We start from the raw sequence: 17,000 nt of genomic DNA on the forward strand, positions 1-17,000 counted from the left end.
GATATGTGATGTCATCTCACCAGACATGCAATTATTACACTTGTTTGTTGTCTGTAGTTTTTAGGGATTTTAATGCTCTACATTGGCAACCAAGCACCATAAAAGCTGAAGGAAAGTGTTTTTTCTCTCTCTTAGAAATAGCCTGAGGATGCATTACATGTGGCTTCTCATTTTCAGTGGAAGAAACTAGGAGAATCTAGGCCCTGTTTAGATGGCAATAAAAGCATTTCTCATGGAAAATTGTCTTGGAAATATTTTTCTTTGAACATTTTAGAGGGAAGTAATATGATTATGACTAATTTAGAGGGATGTCATCATAAATTGAAGGTCCCTCTAAATAAATATTGAATAGGGTTGGTTCAAGTTATGTTTTTTATGTGAAACAATAGGAAATTTTAGAAATATTTTTTCCTTTCCAAAATTTTCTAGGAAATTCCAGCAATCCAAATAGGGCTAAGTGAATCTGCATAGCTTCGTAAAATCCAGCACTCTTCACTGCCATTTTCGCTAGATTTTGAGAAATGGGCATTGCGGGTTAGGTTTGCCAAACGTGTTCCTGTTATTTCTTTCCTTTTTTTCGTTGTTGGGAGCAGAAAATCCATAGAATTCCTTCATTCTAGGGTTGCCAAATGCAACCTTAGATATCATTGTGTGGATCACTCGCAGGCTCGCAGCTATCATTTGTCATATCAAAGGAGATCTTGGGCCCATGATGTAGCCATTTAATTTTTTTTTTTCTTTTTTTTTCTATATTTTATTAAAAATTAAAAATAGATCAGTCTTATTAAAGATGAGATGTTATCAAACATTCCATAAATATTCTCAGACACCTTTTAATATTAGATGGCGAAAAGAGACCGCGTAGAGACGAGGAATTGAGCAAACACTCCATCCCAAAAGAATAAAGATAAAACCATGAACTTTGAGTTAAAAGTACGATCGAGGAGAAACAAAACAGGCCTACATTCTCATTTTTTCCCTTTGTATCATTCCTTTGTTTCATATCTGATGATTCAATGAAATCCCCTAAAAACCCTTTACTATTAAGCTTTATTGAATTGTAATATTTTGAAAAACACCTCTCTCTCTCTCTCTCTCTCTCTCTCTCTCTCTCTCTCTCTCTGGTTGCTTCCTTTTCCCTGTAATACTATATGGGTTCCTTCAATATAGTGTTAAGTAAGGCATTTCATATCAATATAGTGTTAAACTGTAGTCTTATTAAAAAATAAACTTGTCTACCTAATTTTCTGTTTATAAGCTCAAGAGATATTGGAAAAGTATTGGGACATTTTGGGAACTTAACCTTCTATACAAGCTCATTCACATCATTGATCTGTCTCGCTTTGGGTGTCTTCTCTCCTCATCGCCAACGTGACTAAGTCCACCTGAATCTTTTTCAGGCCTCATGATTTATCGAAAAGCACCAATATTTTGAAAGCACTACGATAATGCCACACTTGAAATGAAGCTTACAGTACTAAACAGAGAAACAACTTTCAGACAAGGGGCAATTTGGTAGTATCTTAAGTAGATAGGGGGGAAATTGGGAGCTAAATCATATATATACCCAGCTTGATTCTCTTAAACCTCTACAAATCACATTCTTCAATTACATTCCAGAGAACCATGGTATCTTCATCTTCATCATGCTCTTTGGTCTGTAATTCTGAATATTTTTTGTTGTTCCTATTTTACCCCTCATGATTTTATAATTCCCTTGCAGGAGAAACATGAACTAGTTGAAGGGAAAGTGGATTGGAAAGGAAGAGCGGCTGTGAAAGGAAAGCATGGAGGACGCAGAGTATCTTTGTTCATACTCGGTAATAAAAACTGGGCAGTAGATACACACTGAGGCCATGTTTGGCAACCATGAAAAATTATTCCGTGTAATATTGGTTCTGTTTGAGAAGGGCTAAATAGGAAGGAGAGGGAGAAAATTGGATACAAATTCATAAAAACTAGTGAAAAGAAAATACTTATTTAAATTTGGATTTGCTTTTATTTTTTGTGGTTTTAGAATTAGGAAGTGTGGGAAAACCTAGAACCGAACAATATTTACACAGGGTCGGGAAAAATTACTTTTTTTTTTGGATATGTTTGTGTTAAATCCATATATAAACCTTTGATCTATGTATTAATCAAAGTGTGTTATTGTTATTGCAGGCACCTTAGGGTTTGAGAGTCTGGCCAATATGGCCCTCGCGGTGAACCTAATCACATATTTCAATGGTGTGATGCATTTTGACATATCGGACGCCTCCAACGTGTTAACAAATTTCTTGGGCACAAGTTACATCTTATCAATAGCCGTGGCCTACCTAGCGGATTCCTACATTGGAAGATATAAAGCCGCTCTTATTGCAGCATGCGTGGAGTTTTTGGTACTTATTTCTTTTCATCTATAATAAATTAAGGGAAATGATATATCCGCCCCTTTTGATCATCAGGAACACCCAATATCAGTGTATCAATGACTAAAGAGGGGATGTTGTACTTATGTCAGAAGAATTCAATGCCCTGATTGCCATAAACACTGACAGGGGGTGTTCCTGGTGATCAAAAGGGGTGGATATATCACTTCCCTAAATTAAATCCTTGGATAAGTTGTTCCTCTGATAATTTTATCTTGAATAAACCCTTAAAATTGTCTACCAGTTTGAATATTATATCCTAAGTTTTTATATGGTGTTCGGCCTTACAACAATACGGTAGAGGTAACATCAAATGTCAAGGGTGGTACCTCTACTGTACAAGGGCCTTATTGTTGTGAGGCCTTACACCATATAATTTCTCTTATATCCTATCCAATTAGGCTGTTCTCGGCTTGAACGGGAATAGCAAGCTCTCTAGGGTAAAATAAAGGCAGGCTTGCTATCCCCCGTGGAGAACAAATCCTTATACAGCTCTTATTCTTAAAGCATGAGTTATTTGGAAATGATTAACCCCCACCCTGTCCCTGGCAATAAAATCTCTCCGATTGATAATATTGATCTTAGTTGATTTGACCAATGGCTAACAATCGGACCAATGGCTAACAATCGCTGACGTTGGTATCCAATGGCTTTGATTGAAGGCATGACATCAATTCTAAATAGAAAATAAGAAACTTTTCATGAAACAATAATCTTCCTTCGATCCTCGAGGGATAAGAAAGCATTTTTTTTCTTTTCTTATATATATATATATATGAGAGAAGTGTCTCTAGTCGGCCGACTAGAGAACCTTCTCTAGTCCGCCGACCCAAAACACAGTGGGCCCACTATATATATGAGAAAACGGTTCCTACACATATGTGTAGATAAGTTATCTACACACTAGCTTAAAATACAGTGGGGGCCATATTATTTGGGTGATCCAAACCATTCATTTTTAAGGCCCTCACATAGATAGGGTGTCCACAAAAAATAAGATCCATAGGATCATCCTAACCATTCGAACCGTGGAGGCAAAAAATGGACTAATTTGTGAAGGTTTAAAGACATCCATTTTACCTCCACAAATCGTAGGGTTGGGATGATCCTATGGATCTGATTTTTTGTAGACACCCTATCTATGTGAGGGCCTTTAAAATGGATGGCTTGGATCACCCAAACAATGTGGGCCCCCACTGTATTTTAAGCTAGTGTGTAGAGAACTCTCTACACATATGTGTAGGAACCATTTTCTCTCTCTCTCTCTCTCTCTCTCTCTCTCTATATATATATATATATATATATATATATATTGGATGATCTCAACCCTTCAAACCGTGGAGGCAAAAATGGACAGATTTGTGAAGGTTTTTACACGTCCATTTTTGCCTCCACAAATCGTAGGGTTGGGATGATCCTATGGAGCTGATTTTTTGGGCACACCCTATCTATGTGAGGGCCCATCAAATGAATGGTTTGCATCACCCAAACAATATGAGGCCCACTGTATTTTAAGCCGTCGGTGTAGCTAAGTGTAGCTACACATACTACACACATACTACACGTATGTGTAGCTACACTTTTCTCATATATATATATATATATATATATATATATATATATATATATATATATATATATATATATATATATATAAATGAAGTATGTGCAGCTGCATAGATAAACTTATATGTGCATGGCTCACAAACGATAAGGAATGCCACATTTTTGGGGGATCCAAAGCATTCATTTGGAAGGCTGTGTGTACTTATAGGATTATCATAACCCAATCAAAGGTGGAGGGGAAAATGGACAGACGCTATTTCTGCACATTTTTTCCCTCCACAAATGGTAGGGTTAGGATGATCCTATATGGCTGACTTTTGGTACACACCCTATCCATGGAAGGGCTTTCCAAATGAAGGCTTTGGATCACCCCAAACATGTGGCCCCCCATGGTTTGTGAGCCATGCACAGATAAGGCACATATAAGCTATCTGTACAGCTGCACATACTTCATTTCATATATATATATATATATATATATATATATATATATATATATATATATATATATATATATATATATATATATAGAGGAAACTGTTGGTGAGCTTAAGCTCACCAAACTTATGGTGAGCTAGCTTGCCCAATCACATGGGTCCCACATTTTGGGGAGTGATCCAAACCATTCATTTGCAAGGCCTTATCATAGATAGGGGGTGTACCAAAAATCAGCTCCATAGGATCATCCTAACCCCTCCATTTGTGGAGGACAAAAATGGGGCAGATTTGTCTGTCCATTTTTGTCCTCCACAAATGGAGGGGTTAGGATGATCCTATGGAGCTAATTTTTGGTACACTCCCCATCTATGTAAGGGACTTTCAAATGAATGGTTTGGATCATCCTAACAAAGTGGGCCCCCATGTGATTGGGCAAGCTAGCTCACCATAAGTTTGGTGAGCTTAAGCTCACCAACAGTTTCCTCATATATATATATATATATATATATATAAAGAGAGAGAGAAAGAGAACATTTCCTACAAACTTGTGTAGGTAAGTTACCTACACACTAGCTTAAAATACAGTGGGGGCCCACATTGTTTGGGTGATCCAAACCATTCATTTGAATGATCCTCACATAGATAGGGTGTCCACAAAAAATCAGATCCATAGGATCATCCTAACCATTCAAACTATAGAGGCAAAAAATGGACTAATTTGTGAAGGTTTATACACGTCCATTTTACCTCCACAAATCGTAGGGTTGGGATGATCCTATGGATCTAATTTTTTGTTGACACCCTATCTATGTGAGGACCATTCAAATGAATTGTTTGGATCACCCAAACAATGTGGGCCCCCACTGTATTTTAAGCTAGTGTGTAGGTAACTTACCTCACAAGTGTGTAGGAAATGTTCTCTCATATGTATATATAGCAGAAGAGAAAATGTTTGAATTTTCTGAATTATTTGAAAAGGCTGTGGAATTAACACGTCGACCGTAATTTCGAATCATTCTTTCCTGTCGTTCTCGTTTTTATAGGTATTTGCTAGCCACCTTCTCCAAAGGCTACATCTCGCCCATCCTTTGCAATTGTATGTGTTCACAGATTTGTCTTATTAGACGTGGTGAAAACTGCACGGAAATACTATTTCTTAAAAGGTGGCTAGCAATAATAAGTACCGAAATAAGCTACCAATAATAATCATTAGGTACTAAAGTTTTTGAGGAAAATCACGGACAAAGTGCTTAAAAGTCGTAAAATTACAGAAAAAGGTATCGAAACGGTACCCGTATATGACAATTACGGAAAAAACTACAAAGAAGCTTTATCCGTGCATCTGTATTTTGATGAACTCCTCACTATACACACACACATATTGGGAAATGTTATCAGCACTACTGTATTTTGATGAACTCCTCACTTTATCAAAAGTACGGTATGGCCCGCACCATAGGATGATCCAAACCATCCATTAGATGGGCCACAGCCTATACAGGTTGTGCCCCAAAAAATTATTTCGAGAGGTTGATCCTATGGAAATGCTGATAACATATCCCTATATGTATTGTCTATCTCTTCATGTTTGTGAAGAAGGCGATCCCATCTTATGCCATGGTGGGCCCGGCCATCTAGTGTTAATAATCCTTTACATCCTTATTATTATTAGCTCTATTATTTACTTATTTATTTATTTTTCTTCAGGGAATTGCTCTACTAACTTTGCAAGCTCACTTCCCAAACCTTATGCCACCTCTATGCAACATCTTTGTTGCAAATTCTAACTGTGAGAAAGTTAGAGGAGGCAATGCTGCACTTCTCTTTGCTGCTCTATACTTAATCGCGGCTGGAATGGCCGGAATCAAAGCCGCATTACCATCCCACGGTGCAGATCAGTTCGACGAAAAAGACCCTAAAGAAGCCATCCAGATGTCAAGCTTCTTCAACTGGGTCCTGATGAGTATCTGTATCGGAGGGGCAATTAGTCTGGTTTTCGTAGTTTGGGTTCAGACTAATAAGGGTTGGGATTGGGGTTTTGGGATCTCAACCATCGCTATGTTGTTAGGTGTGATCATCTTAGCAGTCGGAATCCCAACATATCGGATACATGTTATTGGAGGAACAAACCCAATCGTAGACATTATCCAGGTTTGATTTTCTACTCATATTGTAGGAAATGCATCACAGTAGAAAATTTTCTCGAATAATAGAAAAAATAGTGAATATTTTACTCACGGCTTAAACTTGAACAATCCCAAATAAATAAATAAAATTATATGTTGTTCCGTCCTGAGTGGGGGCTTGCCTAGGTAGGGAGGGGACTAGGACCCAACCTAGTATGGGACATGTTTAAAGGGCCTAGACTAACACGTCCCATCAGCTCAGAGCTTTTAGAGTATTGGTTAGGTGCCTAACATATTTTGAAATTAAATGTTAGCATTCCTAGAATCTTACGAATTAAATCAGAATCTATTTGAAAAATCTGTTCATGGCTTTGTATTTGGATCGATCTCTGATGCAGGTTTACGTGGCCTCCTTCCGAAACAGAAAACTTAGTCTTCCTGAAAGCCCTGAGGAACTGTATGAGATTGACAGAGACAAGGAATCCGCCACGGAAGTAGAATTTTTACCACACAGGGACATTTTTAGGTTTGTAATTTCATTTTTTTTAACTTAAGAAAAAAGTTATTGGCCTGTTAACCATAAATGTAAAAAACAAAAACATAAAAATCCCATTATAGAGGAACCCTTAGTAGGACGACCTCATTGTAAGACAATGAGTCACGCCCACTACTTAGTACTTACTTTGTGGGTCCTACCTTTTGGCAGATCTGAACCATCCATATGATAGTATCTACTATCTTGGATATTCAATGGCCCAAAAATATGCAATCAGACGGTCCTAACATCCAATTAAAAACCAGACCCATCAAATAGACGGTTTGGATCAATCAAAAGTGGCCCCTTTTTCTGTAGCAGTCGCCGCATTATATTATAATGAGTTCATATATGTAGATTAATCACTTGTGTATAAAAAAATATGAGAATTTATATGATGAAAGGCTGTATAAACACTTACTCAGCATCCCATCCTTGATATTTGATCCAACAACAGCTCACCTGTTGGATCAAATATCAAGGATGGTACTCCTATCGTACCACCTATAAGGCCTTTCATCATATCATTTCTCCAAAAATATTAACCATTTCCTTGCAAAATTTTCCTCTCAGGTTCCTAGACAAAGCAGCAATTCAAACAACAATCCCATACTTTCAAGCATCCGAACCTCAAATTCCAAACCCATGGAAGCTCTGCAGGGTCACTCAAGTAGAGAATGCCAAGATCATTATAGGCATGATTCCAATCTTTTGTAGCACCATCATCATGAGCACATGTCTTGCTCAGCTACAAACCTTCTCCATCCAACAAGGCTTGACTATGGACAATCGCATCATCAAACACATTCGCATCCCACCCGCAACTCTCCCCATCATCCCCATTACCTTCATGATCATCATCGTCCCCATCTACGACAGAGTCCTTGTTCCCTTCGCTCGAAAGCTCACCGGCCACATCACCGGAATCACCCACTTGCAAAGAATCGGAATCGGACTCGTCCTCTCATCGGTATCCATGGCCTCGGCCGCTTTAATGGAGGTAATGTGCAACAACCAATTACTACTAAAGCTTAAGCTGTTAGTGTTGATGCTATTTAATCATTTATACTAGGGGTGGACATGGTTCGGTTCGGTTCGGTTTTGGGGTATACCCAGAACCGAACCATATATAATTGGTTCCCTGAAATTGGAACCAGAACCGAACCGAACCAGAACCATATATAATCGGTTCGGTTCGGTTCGGTTCTGGGTTTACCCAACCTTCACCAAATGTAGATATTTTGCCTAATCGTATTTATAATCGGTTCGGTCCTGTTTATATATGAACTACAAAGACTAACATGCACGAATTTGGAATAATCAGGCACAAATTTGGGCAATGCAAAAATTATATATGACCTACAAACATGCACAAATTGGAATAATCAAGCACAAATTTGGGGGGTGAATTAAAATTTTAAAGACAAAGCAACACGTTAAAGAGGAGTGAATTAAAAGGGGGTGGGGTGATTTTATCAAGCGATGAGGCATTGGGTTTTAAGGTGAGGGTTGGTTCTCGGTTCGGTTTTCGGTTCCGGGATCCCAAACCCAGAACCGAACCATATAAATATGGAACCGAACCGATCCGAACCATATGTGCCGGTTCGGTTCGGTTCCTCGGTTCGAACCGGAACCATGTCCACCCCTAATTTATACCTCAACACTCCCCCACGCGTGTTCCCCCACTTTTGAGTTGGACTTACACGTGAATTTTTAATATCAAGGAGTTGGGTTTTGAACCCAGGACCAGCCGTGAGACCATAACTCTTATAGCATGTGAAACAACCAATTACTCCAAAACCTTAAGTTGTTAGAGGTGGTGTTTTTAATCATGTATACGTCAACAGGTGAAGCGAAAGAAGGTGGCTGAAGACCAAAACATGCTAGACGCCATACCGGTAATCCAACCGCTCCCCATCAGCACCTTTTGGCTATCCTTCCAATTCTTCATATTTGGGATCGCCGACATGTTTACTTACGTCGGTCTCCTCGAGTTCTTCTACTCCGAGGCGCCAAAGAGTTTGAAATCCATCTCTACTTCTTTCTTATGGTGTTCCATGGCTCTTGGCTACTTCTTCAGTACTGTACTGGTGCAATTGGTGAACAAAGCTACTAAGGATCTGACTAAGAGTGGAGGTTGGCTGGCAGGAAACAATCTCAACAGGAACCATTTGAATCTTTTCTATTGGTTACTTTCCACACTTAGCTTAATCAACTTCTTTAATTATTTGTTTTGGGCTAGGAGGTACAAGTATAGGCCTCAGATACCTCAAGTATATATCCATAGGAGTGGGAAGGCATGAAAAATAGGGTTTTTTTCTTTCTTTCTCTTCCTTTCTTGTTTATATAACAAGAAGTTTGCCTGTGTATTTCATATAATATTTGATTGGGTTTTCTTATGGAAAGTTGTCAGCTTCTTTGCATGTTATGTATGCTGGTGATGCAAATGTATCTCATATTGGTAATTCCAAAACAGTGTTCTGTTGGGACAAATTGGTATAGTGAATGATCAATAAGACACAAATTATCAAAGTAAAAAACGTAAGGAGAAAACAGAAAAAGGTATATTAAAAGTATGAGATAGGCAAGGCAAGGCAAGGCAAGGTTTTTTCTTAAAGATTTTAACTTCCCCACTTATGCAGGTGGCTACTAGGAAATAAGGCCTAAGGGTACAATGCCTAGGCTAAGAACAAGAGCTGCACCTGAAGTTCAAATCCAAAGTATGCCGTACTTAAGAGTAAAAAAGAGAGAGTTAAAGAGGAGTGTATGCAATGAAAAAAGAGACCCTAAGACGTCTTTTATAGAAGATAAAATGACTTGTAGACACCCTATCAAATTACCCTTCCATTTAAAATAATTCTTTCTTTGAATAATTCAAATGTTGAATAATTAAAATGCATTTTCAGAATAAAAGTGTCTTTTGAATGGAAATACCGTTTCAAAAAAAAAAAATCTTTTTGAAAAAACTCATTTTTCTATTTTAAAAAGTAAAATATTTTGAACATATCTAACAATTCGTAGGCCCTGTTCACATGAATTTTTTGGAAGAATTTGGGAAGGATTTTTTTTTTTTTTAAATTTCTTGATTTTCTATTATTTGATTACATATGCAAAAAAATAACTTGAATCAATAACGCAAATCAAATATTATTTAGAGGGTCATTCAATTTATAATGATATTGCTCTTAATAAGCCATTACCATATCATTTCTCTGTAAATCATGGAAAGGAAAAAATTCCTCCTTGGAGAAATATTTTTGGGATTTATTGTGAACAAGAACCCGTGTAATTGTAAACAGTGGTGAGATTTATGCTTTCCATCTTCTTTTTTTCTTTCATTTTTCATTTTCGAATGTGGAGTGGGGTGACGATTTACAAAAATTACCATTGGGTGGTATTTTTTTTTAAGAAGCAATGTGAAATGGAAAATGCTATTGTGAGATTTTTTTTTGCATGATGATTACCCTTGGCATCACATGTGTCACTTCAGCATTAAGCTCTCGCCATTTGCAAATAGCCTATAAAACATCTACACATTCAATCTTGTAAGCTTTCCACAAGCAATACGTGCATTCTATGTACTCTTGTGTGCATCCTAAGTGCACTACTTGTCTTAGTTACAAGGCTAAAGGTAATTAAAAACATTTTTAATTACTAGTACAGTACAGTGTCACATGTGATGTGGCTGTTCATTTTCTCCTTGATCAAATCGTTTGAAAGCATTTTAGTAACGTTTAGAAAATGGCTAAATTTTAATGACCATTTTTTAAAGTCTGTATTTCAAGAAATTTATGTTGCCCAAGTGGAGCTTGTCTATGCATGGGCTGTGGCTGCATTGCCTAAGCCAACCTTGTCTTTCAAGAAATTTCAGAACCAGATCAAGTTCATGGAACTCACTCATTTCGGGGCTCTCGTCAAATGCCTTCTTCCAAAGTGTGATTAAAAGGTTTAAGAGAAAGAGAGAATTGAATGTGAAAATAACTTCTTTTGCTCTTTCAGATAAGATTGCAGCTATGATTTGGCAGACACTTTGAATTTATTGCCGACACGACACCCGTGTCCACACGTGTTGACACTTCTTTAGACACTTTTAAGTGTACTTCTAGAAGTGTCAGTAACTTTACATCTATGTATGTATGTGTAGGAGTGTGGCACTATTTCTAGATTTTTATGGGTTGCCACATAAGATACCTCATATCCGTGTTGAAACTCGGCATACGAATCCGTATTCACAAATCATGATTATACGTTCTTTCTATTTTAAGCGTGTCCCTGTTTCTAAATGTTGGGAGTTCGCTGTGTCAGACACTTGTCGACAGGTGATGCTCGTGTCCGTGTCCACAAATCATAGGATTGCATTCTGCCTAAAGGATGAGATCAACCTGAAAAGAATTCACAGGCTCGCAATTAAAATGGATTTGTATTCGGATTGATTCACTGGTTCTGCACTGATCCGAATGTATTCTGAATTCAAGAACATGGAGCTAGCCGTGCTCAAAGGGAAAGATGCCGGAGGGTATTTTGGTCATTTGAAAAAGTTATAAGTGGCTTCGGTTAACAAAAAAAGGGGGATGTCCCTGAGAATGAATGAAAGAGGCCAATATGTCAGCTACTAAATGGAGTTTAATGGGGTCAGCAGCCTTAACTGATTTTTGCAAGGGCGTCCTTCAGTTTGGTATTTCTCCTATTATTTTAGGCATATGTTATCAGCACTACCATATTTTGATGATCGCACTCTCACCTTATAAAAAGTACAGTATAACCCGCACCATAGGATGATCCAAACCGTCCTTTACATGGGCCACAGCATAAATAGGTTGTGCCCCAAAAATCATTCCATAGGTTGATCCTAACCCTCCGATCTATAGAGGGAGGATCATCCTAAGGTGCGGGCCATACCTTACTATTTAATAAAGTGGGGTGAGATCATCAAAATATGGTAGTGCTGATAACATTTCCTTTATTTTATACCTGCAGTCTTTTTCATCCAGGCAGCTTCTACTGTTTTAAAACATAGCTTATTCTGTCCCACTCTTTTCTTTTCTTTTCTTTTTGTTGAAAAGACTTGCAATATTTATTTAGTGGAAGTATAAGGAATACATAATTGGTTACATGAATATTTGTTTACAAGTAGCTGTCTATCGTGATCTTATCATTTCTTCAACAAATATCATTAATGCGACCGACGTGGTCGATCCTCAATCACTCCTTTTAGGAAATTCCTAAAGCATGCTTTGTTCACCCACCCATTCATCTTATACGATTTATGTGCATAGATTATACGAAAATTTAGATATCAAATTTAACTCTAGCTCATTCTTTTTTGGGAAAAATACACTTAGACCCCCTGTGGTTTCTGACACATTCAACTTAACCCCTAATATTTTAAAAGTTACAAGTAGACCCCATGTGGTTTCAATTTGTATAAGGTAGGCCCCTCTTGACGGTTCGTCCACAAATTGAACGGTAGGATGATCCGATGGAGCTGATTTTTTGGGCACACCCTATCTATGTCAGGGCCCATTAAATAAACGCTCTGGACCATCCAAACAATGTGGGCCCATACCAGAATCCAAACACTACCAAAAACACAATGGGTCCACATTGTTTGGATGGTCCCAAAACACAGTGGGCCCACATTGTTTGGATGATCCAAAGTGTTCATTTGATGGGCCTTGACATAGATAGGGTGTGCCTAAAAATCAGCTCCATCGGATTATCCTAACCCTTCAATCTGTGGACGAACCGTCAACTGAGGGGGTTTACCTTACACAAATTGAAACCACAGGAGGTCTACTTGTAAACATTAGGGGTTAAGTTGAATGTGTCAGAAACCAAAGGGGTCTAAGTGTATTTTTCCCTTCTTTTTCTTAATGTCTCATTTATGAAACCATGCTCCGTTTGATTGCCAGTAAATTTTTTATCCTAGGAGCTTTTTAATCCCAACAGTGAAGTCAATGGGATTTGTTAGGTTTTTTTTTTTTTTTCCTAAAATTCCTGCCAAAATTTAGGGGTGTCAATACCAAATATGGAAAGGGAGGAGAGAGAAGGAAGAGAGAGAAAGAGAGAGGACATCATTCCCTAGAAAAGAAAAAGAAGGGATAAGGAGTCCATGTCATACTAATAAGCAATCGTTACAAGAGTGGGATTAAAAAAATTCTAATGCTAAAAGGCGACCAAACATGGGATGGGACGAAAATTTTACTAAAAACTTCCTAGGTTTTAAATTTTACAGGCAACCAAAGAGAGCAAAGATTGGACGCGCAAGGAAAATGATAGAGAGTAAGACAGATGGGAAAGATCTAAAATGAGAGGGTGCCATGTGCGAAAAAATAAACTATTTTTTGTTATTTAATTTCCTAAACCAAAGGGCTCGCCTTATGTCGCCTATGATGCTGTGGCAAGAACCCATTTGTTCGGTTCCCTGCTTGGTATCCAAAAGATCTTGGGCAAATCCAAAGAGGGTTTCCCTTTACATTCATCACTTACATTCGTGTACGTTTATCTTCCATCTTCGACCCACACTCCCTAAGATTCAGCTCTTCTCTGGTGATAAATCTCATATTTGATTAATTCACGGCATCCATTTATTTCAACACATTTTAAGATGATAACCACACATAAAGTCACTCTTACAAACAATGGTCAAAGACAATTTGTCAGTCGTACAAGGGGCATAGGGAGAGATATGGGCGAAATCAAGACCGTTGATCATGTCAAACACGTCCCCCCTCGAACGAATATTCGAACAAAAATCAGCAGCTTTTTTTGGCTGGACTCTTAACCCAGCCCCTAAGATTATCGAATCAACTTGTTAAGGAAGTGAGAGAAGAAGATCAACTACTACAACAAAAGTCTCTAGACCCGATCAAGACCAAGGTTTCTTCTTATTCCAACTCTTTAGATGATATAAAACATTCAATTTTTATATCAGCGACACCTTGGAATCAATTTATCACAAGGTTCTTTATCTTTTCTTCTAACCTTTGGTTTGCTTATTTGGACAATGAAAACAACTCTACACGATGTTCGTTATCTGTTCTTTTAAACTTTGGTTTGCTTATTTGGACAATGACAACAACTCAACAAAGGTTCTCTTTTCTTCTACCCTTTGGTTTTCTTATTTGGACAATGACAACAACTCAACGTATCGTTTATATGCAAGAAGTGTCCAAGCATAAGAAGTCAGATTAATGTCTGTAAATTTTATTAAAATAACCATTTGTCGGCTACTAATCAAAGGGTTGCAATCGACCAAACAATGAAGAATGAAGGTGGGGCCAACAAATGAACGGCTTAGATCATTGAACAAGTGATCCCCACATACACCTTCGCCCATGCTTATTTGTCCTCTGGACTGCAACTCCTCATTTCAAAATAGGTTTTTGGTGGGGTCCGAAATGGTTACCGAAACCTAACATGGTTTAAAGTTTCGGTTTCGGTAACCGTTTCAGACATTCGGAAAACCAAAATTTCAATTGAAATTTGGTACTCCCATTCGAAATTCCGGACCGAAATTCAGAAATTCTGGATAGAAATTTTGAAATTCCGGACCGAAATTACTGAAATTTGGTAAATGGAGAAATATTTAATTTCGCCGAATACCGGAATATTTCGCCAAATACCGGTTTCGGTCGGATTTCAGTCCGAAATTTCAGATTTCGGTCAAAATTTAAAACCATGTCATAAATAGTTAAATATGCTATGGTGGCCTAGTGGGCTACTGGGCTGTCCCAAGTATGAAAAAACAGAAAGAAAAGAAGCCAATATATCACTTCGCTGTTAGACATTAATATATTAACGTGAAATCTGGCAGACCTGAACGCCTTTTTATGTGTAAGAGTGGTGCGAGTGGTGCGAATCATCCTCGAGGTGCGAATTTATCATCTCCCTTGATATTTTATTGGAATTTTCAAGAACGAACAAAAAGTAGTGGAAAGACAGGGAAAAGAGCTGAAAATATCAATCCCCCTAAAAAATCGACATGTTATGCAATGCGACCCAAAATATTTTAGGAAACAGACAAACACCCCCTTTTAGGGTTTTACTCACCACTTACCTTTACTAGAGCACGAAGCTCATCCACAAATTCATCCAAACTAGTAGAAGAATTCCCACCAACTTTGACCGCCTCCAAGGCCGCCTTGCACAGCTCATCCGCCCGAACTCTCTCAGGTCGAGTTCCACTCACCGACTCAGCCACAGCCTTAGCAAACTCGTCCGAGTCAGGAACTGTGACGAGGCCCTCACAGACCCTAACGGCCATACCCAACTCTTCCACCAGTAGCCTCGCGTTCAAAAACTGCTCAGCCGTCATTGGCCACGCCAGCAAAGTAACACCCGCTACAAGCCCCTCAAGCACCGAGTTCCACCCACAGTGAGTCAAAAACGCACCCACGGATCGGTGATTCAGAATCGCTACCTGTGGGGCCCAACCCTTAATCACCCAACCCCTACCCGCCACGCGTTCTTCGTAACCCGCTGGGACTTCCCCTTTCTTAATGCAGAACACGAACCGGGCCCCACTTGCTTCCAGCCCAGCAGCCAAAACCTCCACCTGGCGCTTTGTCAGCGTGACCTGGCTTCCAAAGCACACGTAGACCACGGACTGGTCCGGACATCCATCGAGCCACGTCAGCAAATCACCGACAGGAACGGAGCTGGCTCCACCTCGATCAGCGGGTCCCACACCTTCCCCGGGTGAAAGAAGCGGGCCCACTGCCCACACACGGTCGTGCCCGGATTGCTTCCTCACGTGCTCCAGATACACATGTTCTAACGAGTCAAAGGTGTTGGAAACGCATCCCCAGCTAGAGATATTCGCGATGTGCCCCTCTTTCACGAACTCCGCATCTGGTTGGCCTTCCTGCTCTTTGCAAATGCGATAGATGCCGGGGAGATGCGGGTAGGGAAAAGAAGGGGAATTAGGAATATCAGGAAAGGAAACGAGGGAAGTGGGGTCCAGTGGGCCCTGGCGAGGAAAGAGGGAGTTGAAAATAGAGACGGCGAAAAATCCGGAGGGGTAGAAGACGATATGGGGGATGCCAATCTGGTGCGCCAGGTGGTGGGTCCAGCCTAGGAAGAAATCGGAGAGAATGGCCAGTGGGGGAGAAGGGTGGGAACGGAACCAGTCGAGGATGGGATTGTAGAGTTCGCCTAAGGCATGCATGATAGAGAAGGGAGAGGTGCCTGGGGGGAGATCTTTAACGTTCTCTATGCCTTGGGGAAGGGAAGGGTAGTTTGGGAAAGGGAGGAGGAGAGTTTGGATGGAAGGATTTTTGGAGAGGAGAGGGGTGAGGATGGGGTGGTTTTTGGGGGTTATCAGGATGGTTATGGTTAAGCCTTGTTTGGAAGCGAGTTGGTGCGTGAGATCTAAAAGGGGTATCATGTGACCTTGTGCAGGGAATGGGAAGACCAGTATATGTGCGTTTTTGGTTTCCGACATAGTTGGTAGAGAGAAGAAGAAGAAGAAGAGGATATTTTGCTTCTTAAATTTCTTACTGGGTGTACATTTTATAGCGGGAGGGTGATTAAAGGTAAAGACATATGTACCCCCATCATCTTACGTATGCTCCGACGATAGCCTCTTTAAAAAAAGGCAAGTGATATAGTGATATATCCACCCCCATTTTTGAAATTGGGACTCTGCCTTCTATAGTGTATTTACGACTACTCTTCCTCTACACTAAAGGAGGCTGTCCCGAGTAAGAAAATGGGACGAACAGATAATAATTGTTCATAGCCCTATTCTCAAGGCCACTATTGCGTTGGTCATTTATTAACGCTCTATTAATTTAGGAAAATGATATTAGCACAACCATGGTTTTAAATTTTGCGAATTTGGGTAAGGAATAATCGAAATTCCCAAAATACTTTTTTATTCTGTTAAAGAATTTCGAACGAAATTACCGAAATTTCATCCCA

General features: G+C 39.2%; 1 protein-coding gene and 1 pseudogene across 1 annotated transcript; one reads left to right on the forward strand and one right to left on the reverse strand.

Annotated features, from left to right (window-relative positions):
- Nucleotides 1-1,400: 1,400 nt before the first annotated feature.
- On the forward strand, nucleotides 1,401-9,443 carry LOC143862231 (protein NRT1/ PTR FAMILY 4.5-like). The gene is made up of 7 exons (XM_077373239.1): nucleotides 1,401-1,629; nucleotides 1,724-1,820; nucleotides 2,164-2,381; nucleotides 6,123-6,566; nucleotides 6,940-7,067; nucleotides 7,650-8,076; nucleotides 8,924-9,443. The coding sequence occupies exons 1-7, from the start codon at nucleotides 1,627-1,629 to the stop codon at nucleotides 9,377-9,379; spliced, it is 1,773 nt and encodes a 590-aa protein (XP_077229354.1). The 5' UTR covers nucleotides 1,401-1,626; the 3' UTR covers nucleotides 9,380-9,443.
- A 5,503-nt stretch (nucleotides 9,444-14,946) lies between these two features.
- Nucleotides 14,947-16,566, reverse strand: LOC143860983 (UDP-glycosyltransferase 89B2 pseudogene; annotated as a pseudogene).
- Between the last annotated feature and the right edge of the window lie 434 nt (nucleotides 16,567-17,000).

Source organism: Tasmannia lanceolata, unplaced genomic scaffold (genome assembly GCF_043159265.1).
Source record: "Tasmannia lanceolata isolate RefF3 unplaced genomic scaffold, GAP_Taslan_0.1 ptg000037l, whole genome shotgun sequence".
NCBI lineage: Eukaryota > Viridiplantae > Streptophyta > Magnoliopsida > Canellales > Winteraceae > Tasmannia > Tasmannia lanceolata.